Here is a 16,336-nt window from a genome sequence, read left to right on the forward strand (position 1 = left end):
CAACTTCTATCGAGGACCCCTGGACCGACCCACTGGCCCTTTGGCCTAAAGCATTCCCCTCTGGAGGACACTACAACTACAGGGCCCCTTCTTCACCCCTATACAGCAGGAATTAGCTAGAAAGGTCATCGCCCAATTCCCAACAGCTGTTGGGGTATCCTCTTTAGAGGAGGGATTGAGAGGTGAAGCCAGCTGGGCTTCTGGGTCGGGTGGGGACTTGGAGAACTTTTCTGTCTAGCTACAGGATTGTAAACACACCAGTCAGCACTCTGTGTCTAGCTAAAGGTTTGTAAATGCACCAATCAGCACTATGTAAAAACGCACCAATCAGCGCTCTGTGTCTAACTAAAGATTTGTAAATGCACCAATCAGCACTCTGTAAAAACAGACCAATCAGCACTCCATAAAATGGACCAATCAGTGCTCTGTAAAATGGACCGATTAGCAGGATGTGGACAGGGCCAAATAAGGGACTAAAAGCTGGCCACCCAAGCCAGCAGTGGCAACCTGCTCGGTTCCCCTTCCATGCTGTGGAAGCTTTGTTCTTTCACTCTTCACAATAAATCTTGCTGCTCCTCACTCTTTGGGTCTGCACCACCTTTAAGAGCTGTAACACTCATTGGAAAGGTCTGCGGCTTCACTCCTGAAGTCAGCGAGACCACGAACCCACTGGGAGGAACAAACAACTCCGGACATGCCACCTTTAAGGGCTGTAACACTCACTGCGAAGGTCTGCGGCTTTACTCCTGAAATCAGTAAGACCACGAACTCACCGGAAAGAACCAATTCCAGACACACCTGTCTCTAAAAAAAAAAAAAAAATTCTCAATAATATAAAATACCCAGGGCCCGGTGTGATGGGACTTCCTGTAGTCCCAGCTACTTAGGAGGAGGATGCAGGATTGTTTGAGCATAGAAGTTCAAGGCCAGCCTGGGTAACACCGTGAGACTCTGTCCCTAAAAAAAGGTTTTTAAAATTTTTATCCTAAAAAATTTTTCATAGGCCAGGCATGGTGGCTCATGCCTGTAATCCCAGCACTTTGGGAGGCCAAGGTGGGTGGATCACAAGGTCAAGAGACTGAGACCATCCTGGCCAACATGGTGAAACTCTGTCTCTACTAAAAATACAAAAATTAGCTGGGCATGGTGGCGCACACTGGTAGTCCCAGCTACTCGAGAGGCTGAGGCAGGAGAATCACTTGAACCCAGGAGGCGGAGGTTGCAGTGAGCTGAGATCACGCCACTGCACTCCAGCGGAGAGTGAGACTCCGTCTCAAAAAAAAATAATTTTTTTTTTGTAGAGACAGGGCCTCCCTTTCTCACCCAGGCTGGAGTGCTGTGGTGCAATCTTGACTCCCTGAAGCCTTGAACTACAGAGCTCAAGTTTTCCTCCCACCTCAGCCTCCTGAGTAGCTGAGACTACAGGCAAATGTCACCATGACTGGCTAATTAAAACAATTTTTTTTTTTTTTGCTCACGCCTGTAATCCCAACACTTTGGGAGGCCAAGGTGGGTGAATCACTTGAGCCCAGGCATTCACGACCAGTCTGGGCAACATGGTGAAACTTTATCTCTACAAAAAATACAAAAATAAGCCAGGTGTAGTGGCATGCGCCTATAGTGCTAGCTACTTGGGAGGCTGAGGTGGGAGGATCACTTGAGACCAGGAGGCAGCTTGCAGTAAGCTGAGATCTCGCCACTGCACTCCAGCCTGGGCGACAGAGCCAAAATAAATAAACAAATAAAAAAAAAAAAAAAAGACAAAACTGTAGAGACAGGATCTGGCTATGTTGCCCAGGCTGGTCTCCAACTCCTGGCCTCAAGCAGTTCTCTTGCCTCAGCAGCCCCCTTGCCTCAGCAGCCCCCAAAGTGCTGGGATTACAAGTGTTAGCCACCATGCCTGGTAAAAAGTTTTTTTCAAATACCTATAAATAAACTGAACAAAGTCACAGGATATATATGAAGAATATAATAAAAATGTTACTGAACAACATAAAGTTCAAAGCTAGACAAGTAGAAAGTTATTTGTTTTTGGATAAGAAAACGTTGTAACAACAAAAATATTTAAAAATATTTCTATTTAATGCAATTCCAATTAGAATTCTGGCAGGCAGGTTTTTTGTTTGTTTGTTTGAGATGGAGTCTCGGTTTGTCACCTAGGCTGGAGTGCAGTGGCGCGATCTCGGCTCACTGCAACCTTTGCCTCTGTTCAAGCAATTCTCCTGCCTCAGCCTCCCAAGTAGCTGGGATTACAGCTAATTTTTGTATTTTTAGTAGAGATGGGGTTTCTCCATGTTGGCTAGGCTGGTCTTGAACTCCTGACCTTGAACTTCTGATCTCAAGTGATCCACCTGCCTCGGTTTACCAAAATGCTGAGATTACAGGCGTGAGCCACTGCACCCGTTTTTAAGAAATCATTAAGAAGGCAGGCAGTTTTTAAGATATCATTAAAATAATCTTAAATCCATATGGAAGAATTTATACCCTAGAATAAACTAGGAAAGTATGAACATGGAGTACAGTGAAGGGGAACTACTTGCTTAACCAGATACCAGAACATTCACAAACCTACTTTAATCAAATTAGTATAATATTGGCATAGGAATAGAATACTGGAAAAGAATAGAAAATCTAGAGGCTGGGCACAGGGGCTCATGCCTGTAATCCCAGCACTTTGGGAGGCCAAGGTGGGCGGATCACTTGAGGTCAGGAGTTTGCGACCAGCCTGGCCAACAGGGTGAAACCCTGTCTCTACCAAAAAATACAAAAATTAGCCGGGCGTGGTGGCATGTCTGTAATGCCAGCTACTCGGGAGGCTGAGGCAGGAGAATCCCTTGAATCTGGGAGGCAGAGGTTGCAGTGAGCTGAGATCGTGCCACTGAACTCCACTCTGGGCAACAGAATGAGACCCTGTATCAAAAAAAAAAAAAAAAAAAAGAGAAAAAAAGAAAATCTAGAACTAGATCCCAGTATGGAAGAGAGTTCAGCATATGACAATAGTGTTATTTGTTATAGCCAGGCAAAAAAAAGTGGTTCATTTAGTAAATGATATTGAACTATTTTTCTATATGAAAGAAAAATAATTATGAAAGATAATTTGACCTCTATGTCATACCATTTCAAAAGATGGTTTAGACCAGGTGCGGTGGCTTATACCTGTAATCCCAGCACTTTGGGAGGCCAAGGTGGGCAGATCACCTGAGGTCAGGAGTTCGAGACCAGCCTGACCAACATGTTGAAACCCCATCTCTAATAAAAATACAAAAATTAGCTGGATGTGGTGGTGCACGCCTGTAGTTCCAGCTACTTGGGAGGCTGAGGCCCGAGAATGGCTTGAACCAGGGAGATGGAGGTTGCAGTGAGCCAAGATCACGCCATTGCACTACAGCCTGGGCAACAGAGCGAGACTCAGTTTCAAAACAAAAAAAAAGATTGTTTAAACGTTTACATTTAAATGAAAACATAAAATTAAAGAACAAAAATCTTAGAATAAGATAGAAGAGACCACATGGACAATGTAGGTATGAGATAGACCTTCTTAACCACAGCAGCAAACCCAGCTGTTATAAAAGAAAGAACTTCAGGGCTGGGTGCGGTGGCTCACGCCTGTAATCCCAGCACTTTGGGAGGCCGAGGCCAGTGGATCACCTTTGGTCAGGAGTTTGAGACCATCCTGGCCAACATGAGGAAACCCTGTCCCTACTAAAAATACAAAAATTAGCCAGGCATGGTGGCGTGTGCCTGTAGTCCCAGCTACTCAGGAGGCTGAGGCAAGAGAATCACTTGAACCTGGGAGGTGGAGGTTGTGGTGAGCTGAGATCATGACACTGCACTCCATCCTGGGCAACAGAGCGAGACTCTGCCTCAAAAAAAAAAAGAAAGGAAGAAAGAAAGAACTTCAGTTAGCCCTTGAGCAACACAGGTTTCAACTGCATGGATCAACTTATTTGAGATTTTTAAAAAATAAACATATTGGAAAATTTTTTAGACATTTGTGACAATTTGAAAAAACTTACAGATGAACAAGTTTAGAAATATCAAAAAATAAGAAAATGTTGGGTATGTCATGAATGCATAAAATGTGTTGAAACTAGCCTACTTTATCATTTACTATCATAAAATATACAAAAATCTATTATAAAAAGTTAAAATGTATCAAAACTTACAGGTACAAATTAATCAGGAAAAGTTCCCTTGTCCCCCTTCACAGGGCGTGTGATGGGGGTGTGGCTCACTTCTTCCATGCCCCGCTGTACAAACCTCTAGGGGAGCGTACAGATGGGGAGGCTGCGGGGCTCCAACTCCACAGCAGTGTCTAGGGGTGAATATTTGCAGCTGAAGCCCCAGTGGGCTTGTGTTACAGGGTGCTCTTTTAGTTTGCCGTCTATAGGCGGCTTGTGTTAACCCGCTCAATTAGACCCTCTACCTGGTTGCAAGGACAGAGGGCTTTCTGTATCCCAGGGTTTCTTGCCTTGGTGTACCAAAAGAATCAGATCACACATGGGCTTGGAGAATGAGTGCAAGGTTTTACTGAGTGGAACTAGCTCTTAACAGATGTGGGAGCCAGAAGGGAGATTGGTTATCTCCTGGAGTCGGGGCACTCAGCCCGGACTCTCCTCCGACTGCCCCAGCCAAACTCCACGATGTTCCACCGGTCAGTGGCCTGCCGGCATGTGAGTGCCAGTGCATTCCTCTTGAAGTCCAGATGCTTTTGTGTTCCTACACCACATGTGAGTGCCAGTGCATTCCTCTTGAAGTCCAGATGCTTTTGTGTTCCTACATCGCATGTGAGTGCCAGTGCATTCCTCTTGAAGTCCAGATGCTTCTGTGTTCCTACACCGCATGTGAGTGCCAGTGCATTCCTCTTGAAGTCCAGATGCTTTTGTGTTCCTACACCGCATGTGAGTGCCAGTGCATTCCTCTTGAAGTCCAGATGCTTTTGTGTTCCTACACCGATGCACTCCTCTCAATGTCCAGCCCCTTCTGTGCCTCCTTCTGTGCCTTGCTAGAGGTCTTGGGTTTTTTTTTTTTGAGACAGTCTCGCCCTGTCGCCCAGGCTGGAGTGCAGTGGCGCGATCTCAGCTCACTGCAACCTCCGCCTCCTGGGTTCAAGCAATCCTCCTGCCTCAGCCTCCTGAGTATCTGGGACTACTGGCGAGCGCCACCATGCCCAGCTAATTTTTGTAATTTTAGTAGGGCAAAAATTACAGCCAGGTTGGTCTCGAACTCCTGACCTCAAGTGATCCACCTGCCTCGGCCTCCCAGAGTGCTGGGATTATAGGCATGAGCCACTGCGCCCAGCCTGGGTCTCTGGATTTTTTTTTTTTTTTTTGAGACGGAGTCTCGCTCTGTCGCCCAAGCTGGAGTGCAATGGCGCAATCTCGGCTCACTGCAAGCTCCGCCTCCCGGGTTCACGCCATTCTCCTGCCTCAGCCTCTCCGAGTAGCTGGGACTACAGGCACCCGCCACCACGCCTGGATGATTTTTTTGTATTTTTAGTAGAGACAGGGTTTCACCGTGGTCTCGATCTCCTGACCTCGTGATCCACCCGCCTCGGCCTCCCAAAGTGCTGGGATTACAAGCGTGAGCCACCGCGCCCGGCCAAGGGTCTCTGGATTTTATAGGCACAGGATGGGGGTGTGGCAGGCCAGGGTGGTCTTGGGAAATGCAATATTTGGGTGCAAAGGTAGGAGTGCCTGCCCTCACCTAGGTCTGTGGGAGTGGAGCCCTAGCCAGGGACCACGCCCTCCCTCATTTCTGTATCATTAAAAGGGACCACGCTCTTCCCTTCCCAGCATTAACATATCACAAACACAGACCATACATGGTGCCATTTACAGTGGAGAGAAATGTAAAAAATGTAAAGATGCAGTATTAAATCATAACTGCATAAAATTAATGGTAGTAATACTGTACTATGGTAATAATTTCATAGCCACCTTCTGTTGCTATTGTGGTGAACTTAAGTGTTGCAAGTATCCATTTAAAATGCTGTGTGATACTAATCATCTCTGCATGAGCAGTTCATCTCTTCAGTGAATGGCATATAACAGTAAAAAGTGATCTCTCTTGTGGTGGCTCATGCCTGTAATTCCAGCACTTTGGGAGGCTGAGGTGGGAGGATTGCTTGAGGCCGGGAGTTGGAGACCAGCATGGGCAACATAGTGAGAATCCATCTCTCTCTCTATTAAAAAAATAGTTTAAAAAACGTGATGTCTTTTTTATTTTTTTTAGTTTTTATTTTTATTTATTTTATTTTTTTGAGACAGAGTTTCACTCTTGTTGTCCAGGCTGGAGTGCAATGGCATGATCTTGGCTCACTGCAACCTCCGCCTCCCAGATTCAAGTAATCTCCTGCCTCAGCCTCCCGAGTAGCTAGGATTACAGGCATGCACCACCACGCCTAGCTAATTTTGTATTTTTAGTAGAGATGGGGTTTCTCCATGTTGGTCAGGCTGGTCTCAAACTTCCGACCTCAGGTGATCCACCTGCCTCGGTCTTCCAAAGTGCTGGGCTTACAGATGTGAGCCACCTCACCGGCCTCTTTTTTTTTTTTTAACTGAACCAGAATACGTAGTTCTCATGTATTTTTCATGGTGTTAATGTGAAAGTGTAAACTTGAATAACACCATGAGACCCATATTAAGTGTGACTTGTAATGCTGGAAGTCCTCCCAGGAAGCAGAGAAAAGTCATGACGTTACAAGAAAAAATTGAATTGCTTGATATGTACCACAGATTGAGGTACCAACCTCAATGTACCAACCACACCTGCAGATGTGGTTGGTAACCACCTCAAGATAAATGAATCCAGTGTGAGGATGATTGCTAAAAAAAAAAAAAAAAAAAGAAAAGGAAATTTGGGAAACTTTTGCTGCCACTCTGCCAGCAAGTGCAAAACCTTATACTTTTCTTTCTTTTCATTTTTCTTTTTCTTTTTTTTAGACGAAGTCTCGCTCTGTCACCCAGGCTGGAGTGCAGTGGCATGGTCTCGGCTCCCTGCAAGCTCTGCCTCCCGGGTTCACGCCATTCTCCTGCCTCAGCCTCCCGAGTAGCTGGGACTACAAGCGCCTGCACCATGCCCGGCTAATTTTTTTGTATTTTTTTTAGTAGAGATGGGGTTTCACCATGTTAGCCAGGATGGTCTCGATCTCCTGACCTCGTGATCCACCCGCCTCGGCCTCCTAAAGTGCTGGGATTACAGGCGTGAGCCACTGCGCCCGGCCTCCTTTTTCTTTTCTTTTCTTCTTTTTCTTTTTTTGAGACAGAGTCTCGCTCTGTTGCCCAGGCTGGAGTGCAGTGGCACGATCTCAGTTCACTGCAACCTCTGCCACCCAGCTTCAAGCGATTCTCCTGCCTCAGCCTCCCCAGTAGCTGGGACTACAGGCACGTGACACCACACCCAGCTAATTTTTGTATTTTTAGTAGAGACCCCATTTCACTGTGTTGGCCAGGCTGGTCGCAAACTCCTGACTTCGGGTGATCTGCCCGCCTCAGCCTCCCAAAGTGCTGAGATTATAGGCCTGAGCCACCATGCCCAGCCCCTTATACTTTTTGTGAAATATCATTTTTTAAAATTTATTTTAAAAATTTTATAGAGATGGCCAGGTGCCGTGGTTTACGCCTGTAATCCCAGCACTCTGGGGGGCCGAGACCGGCAGATGTAGAGGTCAGGAGATTGAGACCATCCTGGCTAATACGGTGAAACCCCATCTCTACTAAAAAATACAAAAAAATTAGACGGGCGTGGCAGCTGTGCCTGTAGTCCCAGCTGCTGGGGAGGCTGAGGCAGGAGAATGGTGTGAACCTGGGAGGCGGAGCTTACAGTGAGCCGAGAGATCACGCTACTGCACTCCAGCCTGTGTGACAGAGCTGTCTCAAAAAAAAAAAAAAAAAAAAAATTTATAGAGACAAAGTCTCCCTGTGTTGCCTAGGCTGGTCTTGAACTCCTGGGCTCAAGCGATCCTTCCACCTCAGCTTCCCAAAGTGTTGGGATTACTGGCATGAGCCACTGTGCCTGTCTGATTTTTGTTTAATTTTTTAATCTTTGAAATACCTTTTCATCTCAAATTGAAAATGCAGCTTTTGGGCCGGCCACAGTGGCTCACACCTATAATCCCAGCACTTTGGGAGGCTGAGGCAGGCCGATCACCAGAAATCAGGAGTTCGAGATAAGCCTGACCAACATGGTGAAACCCTGACTGTACTAAATAATAATAATAAAAAAAATTAGCTGGGCATGATGGCACATGCCTGTAATCCCAATTACTTGGGAGGCTGAGGCAGGAGAATTGCTTAAACCTGGGAGGTGGAGGTTGCAGTGAGCCAAGATCGTGCCATTACAATACAGCCTGGGCAACAAGAGCGAAACTCAAAAAAATTCAAAAAAACTAAAAAAAAAAAAAAAAAGACAAAGACAAAAGAAAATGCAGCTTTCATGTAGGTGCGGGATTTCTATATCAAAGTCCTACTGGTTAGTCACAGTGGCTCATGCCACAAAAAAAAAAAAAGGAAAAGGAAAAGAAAGAAAAGTGTAATCCTAACACTTTAGGAGGCCAAGGCAGGAGGATTACTTGAGGCTAGGAGTTCAAGACCAGCCTGAGCAACGTAGCAAGACCCTTTCTCTAGAATTTAAACAATACAAAAAATTGAAAGAGAAAAAGAAAGGCATACCTATAGACTAATGTGATTCGAGAAAAAGCTAAGTTATTTTTTATTTTTTTTTTTGTATTTTTAGTAGAGACGGGGTTTCACTGTGGTGTCGATCTCCTGACCTCGTGATCCGCCCGCCTTGGCCTCCCAAAGTGCTGGGATTACAAGCGTGAGCCACTGCGCCCGGCAGCAAAGTTATTATATGACAATTTAAAGCAAAAGGAAGGTGGAGGATCTACCACTGGAGAATTTAATGCCAACCAAAGATGGTTTGACAATTTTAGAAAGAGGTTTGGCTTAACAAATGGCTGGACGCAGTGGCTCACGCCTGTAATCCCAGCACTTTGGGAGCCCGAAGTGGGTGGATCGCCGAAGTCAGGAGTTCAAGACCAGCCTGGCCAACATGGTGAAACCCCCTCTCTCCTGAAAATACAAAAGAATTAGCTAGGCATGGTGATAGGCGCCTGTAATCCCAGCTACTCGAGAGGCTGAGGTAGAAGAATTGCTTGAACCCAGGAGGCAGAGGTTTCAGTGAGCCAAGATCGCGCCATTGCACTTCAGCCTGGATGACAGAGCAAGATTCCATTAAAAAAAAAAAAAAAAAAAGGTCAAGATAACATGAGAAGCAACTTCTGCCAACCAAGAGCTAGTAGATGTGTTTCCAGATGCCATTACTAAAATCACTGGCCAAGTACAGTGGCTCAGATCTGTAATCCCAGCACTTTGCGAGGCCAAGGTGGGAGGATTGCTTGAGCCCAGGAGCTTGAGGGCAGCCTGAACAATATGAGACCCTGTATCTATGAAAAAAAATTAAAAAATTAACCAGGTGTGGTGGCACACACATATAGTCCCAGCTACTGAAGAGGCTGAAGCGGGAGGATATTGTAAACCCAGGAGTTTGAGGCTGCAGTGAGCTATGATTGCCCCACTGCACTCCAGCCTGGGTGACAGCAAGACCCTGTCTCTCTCTCAAAGAAAAAAAAAATAATTGAGCAGAAAAGACATCTGCCTTAACAGGTTTTGAATACAGATGAAAGTGCCCTATTCCAGGAAAAAAAAAAAATGCTCCAAAGTACATTTATTAGTAAGTAAGAGAAGTGAGTAGCAGGATTTAAGGCAGGAAGAGACAGGCTAACTCTACTGTTTTGTGCAAACACTTCTGGGTTTATGATCAGGACCACCCTTATCTATAAAGCTGCTAATCCCCACACCTTGAAGGGAAAAAGTAAACACCAGCTGCCGGTTTTTGGTTATACAACAAGAACCCTTTTTCTAGATTGATTCCATTGATGCTTTGCCCTGAAGTCAGGAAGTAATTTGCCAGTAAGGGACTGCCTTTTAAAATTCTTTTCATATTGGACAATGCTCCTGGCCACGCAGAACCCCATGAGTTCAACACCAAAGAGGTCCAGGTGGTCTACTTGCCCTCAAGCATAATGTCTGTAATTCAGCTTTTAGATCGGGGGTCATAAGGACTCTGAAGTCTCATTACAAGCAGTACTCTATGGAAAGTATTGTCAATGCTGTGGAAGAGAACACGGCTAGAGAGAACACCATGAAAGTCTGGAAGAATCCCACCATTGAAGGTAGCATCATTATTACAGAAAAAAACATGAAAGCCATCAGGACAGAAGCAATAAATTCCTGCTGGAAAGAAAATGTGTCAAGATGTTCTACATAATTTTATAGGATTTATAACAGAAACAATCAAAGAAATAATGAAAGAAATTGTGCATATGGCAAAAAAGGTGAAAGGTAAAGGATTTCAAGATCTAGATCTTGGAGAAATTCAAAAGCTAATAGACACCGTACCAGAGGAATTAACAGGAAATTTGATGGAGATGAGTGCTTCTGAACCAGTGCTAGACAATGAGAAATAAGACATAGTAGGCCAGGCACGGTGGCTCATGCCTGTAACCCCAGCACTTTGGGAGGCCGAGGCAGGTGGATCACAAGGTCAGGAGTTGGAGATCAGCCTGGCCAATATGGTGAAACCCTAGTTCTACTAAAAAAAAATACAAAAATTAGCTGGGTGTGGTGGCAGGCGCCTGTAGTCCCAGCTACTCTGGAGGCTGAGGCAGGAGAATCGCCTGAACCCGGGAGGCGGAGGTTGCAGTGAGCTGAGATCGCACAAAAGTGATACTCCATCTCGAAAAAAAAAAGAAGAATAAGAAGGCATAGAAGAAGTAATTAAGTAATTCCAGGGCCAGGCACAGTGGCTCATGCCTGTAATCCCAGCACTTTGGGAGGCCGACGCAGGCGGATCCCCTGAGGTCAGGAGTTACAGGCAGATGACCTGAGGTCAGGAGTTCAAGACCAGCCTGACTGACATGGTGAAACCCCGTCTCTACTAAAAATAAAAAGTTAGCCAGATGTGGTGGCACGCGCCTGTAGTCCCAGGTACTCAGGAGGCTGAAGCAGGATAATCGCTTGAAACCGGGAGGCAGAGGGATGTTGCAGTGAGCCGAGATCGCGCCATTGCACTCCAGCTTAGGTGACAGAGTGAGACTGTGTCTCAAAAAAAAAAAAAAAAAAAAAGTCCAAGTTTGGAGTCCACAAACTTAGCCAATATACTGTGTTACTTTTGAGGGAGAGTGAATAGAAAGTTGGCAGAAGATGACAAATTAAAGGTAGAAAAAGAGAGGTATAGCTGAATGCCTTGAGTGTCAAAGGATCACAGAGCAAAGGCAGAACAATGAGGTAGTAGCAACTGTTCCCCCTGCCAGCCACCTTCTCCTGACAAACCACAATTGTACCCACGAAGACAGGACAAGACAGTAGAGACCTCCCTTCCTAGCTCTCTACATAGTATGGGCATGGTGGCTTTTCTTAGGCCACCAGAGGTCACTCCATCTTCCTCTGATACAGGTTACAGAAGCTGAGTGTTGACAACAGGTACCACAGTGCCTTGGGTCTTCTTGCCATCACTCTGGAGCTGTTGCTCAGCCTCTTCTCTGCTGGTGTGGATCTGCCTGCCGCTGCCGCTGGCTGCCACTGGTGCAGCCACTGCCGGTCCCAGAGATGAGAGACAGGGAGGCCTCTCTTCTCTCTGCCAAATAGCACAATGATATAGTTAAAACACAGACATGGGATTAGGCAGATGCAGGTTCAAATCTCAGCTCTGTTATGGCCAACATTGTGTAACCCTAATCTATTCACAATCTCTCTAAGCCTCAGTTTCCTCACCTGTAAAATGAACCTGCATCACAGGTTAATTGTCAGAATTAACCAAGATACTGCATTTCAAATGCTTAGCATAACTCTTCTCATGAATAAAGTCAGAATGTTTCCCCCAGTGCTGGTGCTTGTATTCAGTTAGTTTTCCTTTATTTTTTTTTTTTTTGAGATGGAGTCTGACTCACTCTGTCATCCAGGCTGGAGTGCAATGGTGCGATCTCGACTCACTGCAACCTCTGCCTCCCAGGTTTAAGCGATTCTCGGGCCTCAGCCTCCCGAGTAGCTGGGATTACAGGCACGTGCCACAATGCCTGGCTAATCTTTGTATTTTTAGTAGAGACGGGGTTTTGCCATGTTGGCCAAGCTGGTCTCGAACTCCTGACCTCAGGTGGTCCACCTGCCTCAGCCTCCCAAAGTGCTGGAATTACAGGCCTGAGCCACCTCACCCGGCCTAGTTTTCCTTTGCTGTGCAGCTCAAAGTCTTTCTCTCCCCATTATTTGCTGTAACATTTGCTCTCCATTTTTTTTTTTTTTTTTTTTTGAGACAGACTCTCGCTCTGTCACTCAGGTTGGAGTGCGTGAGTGGTGCGATCTTGGCTCACTGCAACCTCCACCTCCCGGGTTCAAGCAATTCTCCTGCCTCAGCCTCCCAAGTAGCTGGGATTATAGGCACGCACCACCATGCTCAGCTAATTTTTGTATTTTTAGTAGAGACAGGGTTTCACCATGTTGGCCAGGCTCTTCATGAACTCCTGATCTCAAGGGATCCACCCACCTTGGCCCCTCAAAGTGCTGGGATCACAGGTGTGCGCCACCATGCCTGGCCTGCTCCTCATTTTTTCTTCTTCTTTTTTTTTTTTGAGATAGAGTCTCGCTCTGTCGCCCAGGCGGGAGTGCAGTGGCGTGATTTCGGCTCACTGAAACCTCCGCCTCCCGGGTTCACACCATTCTCCTGCCTCAGCCTACCGAGTAGCTGGGACTACAGGCGCCCGCCACCACGCCTGGCTAATTTTTAGTATTTTTAGTAGAGTCAGGGTTTCACCATGTTAGCCAGGATGGTCTCGATCTCCTGACCTCGTGATCCGCCTGCCTTGGCCTCCCAAAGTGCTGGGATTACAGGCGTGAGCCACCGTGCCCGGCCAACCTGCTCCTCATTTTTCACTCTAGCAAAGAAAGAGGTTGGGCAAGCAGCCAACTGTTTTGGTTGCATATCCTCTAAAACAATTCTGAAAAATTGTGTACTCCCTTGCATATTTTTAAGTTGACATTTAAATTTTTCAACCTTAAGATTAAATATTACAAAGAATAGAATTTCCAGCATGTTGTAAGCATCAACATTTTAAAATAAGTAACTATTACATAACTGTTTTGAATTCATTAAATGGAATCTAAACACTATAAGTTGGTCTAGAATGAGCACTCTGACCAACAAGGACACCATATCAGAAAGTGCTTGAGAGGCTGGGTGTGGTGGCTCACGCCTGCAATCCCAGCACTTTGGGAGGCTGAGGTGGGCAGGTCGCTTGGGCCCAGGAGTTCAAGACCAGCCTGGGCAACATGGCTCCACCAAGGGCGCAGGAGGCAGAGGTTGCAGTGAGTCGTGATTGTGACACTGCACTCCAGCCTGGGTGACAGAGTGAGACCTCATCTCAAAAAACAAAAGGAAGTGCTTGACCAAACTAAACATATCCTTTTTTAACGTATTTGACTGTGAATGAAATAGCACTAGAGACACAGAAAGAAAAGGTAGTAAGCAGAAGCCATGAGATAGTTGCATCTAGACGAAAGAAGAGATCAAGAGGAATTTAGAAGGAAAATAGAGAGAGAAGCTACCAGTAGATGCAAGAGGAAAAAGTAGGGGCAAGGACAGAGCTGAACTGTGTCAGGACACTGAAGGAGTGGCTCTGGCAGGGAGTAATGGATAAGCACCTATGGGTTGGGGTGGGGAATGATGATGGCAATTGCTATTCAGACACTAGAGCAGTTACTCCATCTTGATTGGCAAGGGTCCAGCATTGAGTTCCCCCCAACTTAGTTGTTCAGCCAGAGATGATAGTCACGTTGCCTCTTCCTCAATGCCTCTGTGGTCACATTGCCTCTTCCTCTGTCTGTATCAAATCTCTCTCTGCCTCCCTCATAAGGATACTGTGATTGTATTTAAGACTCACTTGGATAATTCAGGATAAACTCTCCATCTCAAGATCCTTAACTCAATTACATCTTTTGCCACAGAAGGTAATATTCTTATACCAACTGGTGTACTACAATAAAATTCTAGCACTAACCACTTGAAGTTAGCACAGAACCCACAAATTATAGGTCATGGTCCCCAGTAAGACTGCCCTCATTTCGGATGCCAGCCACACATTAGGCATCCCTAGGTCACCCACATTTCTGACCAACTGGCTACAAATCTGGGGGTTCTCATACCCACTAGGGTTTGATAATTCACTAGAATGACTCACAGAACTCAGGAAAGTGATATACTTACAATCACAGTTTTATTATAAAGAATACAAGTCAACCAAATGAGGAGACAGGGTAAGATCTGGGAGAGTTTCAAGAGCAGAACTTTAAGACGTGCCTTCTCCCTGTGGAATCAGGGCATATCAGCCTCGTGACACATTGATCTGTACCAACCAGGAAATTCCACCAAACCTTATTGTCCAGACTTTTTTTTTTTTTTTTTGAGACAAGAGTCTCGCTCTGTCACCAGGCTGGAGTGCAGTGGCACAATCTTGGCTCACTGCAACCTCCACCTCCTGGGTTCAAGCGATTCCCCTGCCTCAGCCTCCCGAGTAGCTGGGACTACAGGTGCTTGCCACCATGCCGGGCTAATTTTTTTTTTTTTTTTTTTTTGTATTTTAGTAGAGACGGGGTTTTACCATGTTGGCCAGGATGGTCTCAATCTCCTGACCTTGTGATCTGCCCCCTTCGGCCTCCCAAAGTGCTGGAGTTACAGGCATGAGCCACTGCGTCCAGCCTGAGATTAAGTTTTCAACACATGTTCTTTGGGGAACATATTTAAACCATAGCATGTATCATATATACAACAGTAGAGGAAGAAGAGGGTAATCTTTTCATGGGCTTAATTATGTCCCTCCAAAATTTGTATGTTGAAATCCTAACCCTTAGTGTCTCAGAATGTGACTACATTTGAACGTATGGCCTTTAAGGGGGTAATTAAGGCAAAATGAGTTCATTAGAGTGGGCCATAGCTCAATATGACTGGTGTCTTTTTTTTTTTTTCTGAGACTGAGTCTAGCTTTGTCACCCAGGCTGGAGTTCAGTGGCACGATATTTCGGCTCATTGCAACCTCTGCCTCCTGGGTTCAAGCGATTCTCCTGCCTCAGCTTCCTGAGTAGCTGGGATTACAGGTGTCTGCAACCACGCCCAGCTAATTTTTGTATTTTTAGTAGAGACGGGGCTTCACTGTGTTGGCCAGGCTGGTCTCAAACCCCTGACTTCAGGTGATCTGCCTACCTCGGCCTCCGAAAGTGCTGGGATTACAAGCATGAGCCAATGCGCATGGACTTGACTGGTGTCTTTATAAGAAGAGAACCAGGCCAGGCTCAGCGGCTCAAGCTTGTAATCCCAGCACTTTGGGAGGCTGAGGCAGGCATATCACCTGAGGTCATGAGTTCAAGACCAGCCTGGTCAACATGGCGAAACCCCATCTCTACTAAAAATACGAAAGTTAGCTGGGCGTGGTGGCGGCTGCCTGTAATTCCAGCTCTTCAGGAGGCTGAGGCACAAGAATCTCTTGAACCTGTGAGGTGGAGGCTGCAGGGAGCTGAGATTTCACCATTGCACTCCACCTCTGGGCGACAGAACAAGACTCCATCTCGGGGGTGGGAAAAAAAAGCTGTACCTAGCCTGGGCGACATGGCGAAACTGAGTCTCTAAAAAAAATACAAAAATTAGCCTGGCACGGTGGCTCACGTCTGTAATCCCAGGACTTTGGGAGGCTGAGGCTGGCAGATCACGAGGTCAGGAGATAGAGACCATCCTTGCTACTAACACTGTGAAAACTCGTCTCTACTAAAAATACAAACAAACAAACAAAAATTAGACGGGTGCGGTGGCAGGTGCCTGTAGTCCCAGTTACTCAGGAGGCTGAGGCAGGAGAATGGCATGAACTTGGGAGGCGGAGCTTGCAGTGAGCCAAGATCAGTGCCACTGCACTCCAGCCTGGGCAACAAAGTGAGGCTCTGTCTCAAAAAAAAAAAAAAAAAGCCACGTGGTGGCAGGCGCCTGTAGTCCCAGCTACTGGGGAGGCTGAGGCAGGAGAATGGCCTGAACCTGGGAGGTGGAGTTTGCAGTGAGCCGAGATTGCGCCACTGCACTCCAGCCTGGGCGACAGAGCAAGACTCCGTCTCAAAAAAAAAAAAAAAAAAAAGAAAGAAAGAAGTCAGACAAGTTTGGGAAGTGCTAGGTGAAGCAACATTGAACAGACTTGTTTGTTGAAGGAATTCTTAGAAGCTTAGAGGCCTCATGATGCTGACAT

At 46.1% G+C, this 16,336-nt stretch overlaps 1 protein-coding gene across 1 annotated transcript in view; it reads right to left on the minus strand.

The window, feature by feature from the left end:
* Positions 1–11,593: 11,593 nt before the first annotated feature.
* Positions 11,594–16,336, minus strand: part of LOC134734895 (uncharacterized) — a 99,019-nt gene continuing 94,276 nt past the window's right edge. The window contains exon 4 of the mRNA XM_063628248.1: positions 11,594–11,700. Coding sequence (XP_063484318.1) covers positions 11,594–11,700 — 107 coding nt within the window. The remainder of the gene's footprint in view (positions 11,701–16,336) is intronic.

Source organism: Symphalangus syndactylus, chromosome 12, assembly GCF_028878055.3.
Source record: "Symphalangus syndactylus isolate Jambi chromosome 12, NHGRI_mSymSyn1-v2.1_pri, whole genome shotgun sequence".
Lineage (NCBI taxonomy): Eukaryota > Metazoa > Chordata > Mammalia > Primates > Hylobatidae > Symphalangus > Symphalangus syndactylus.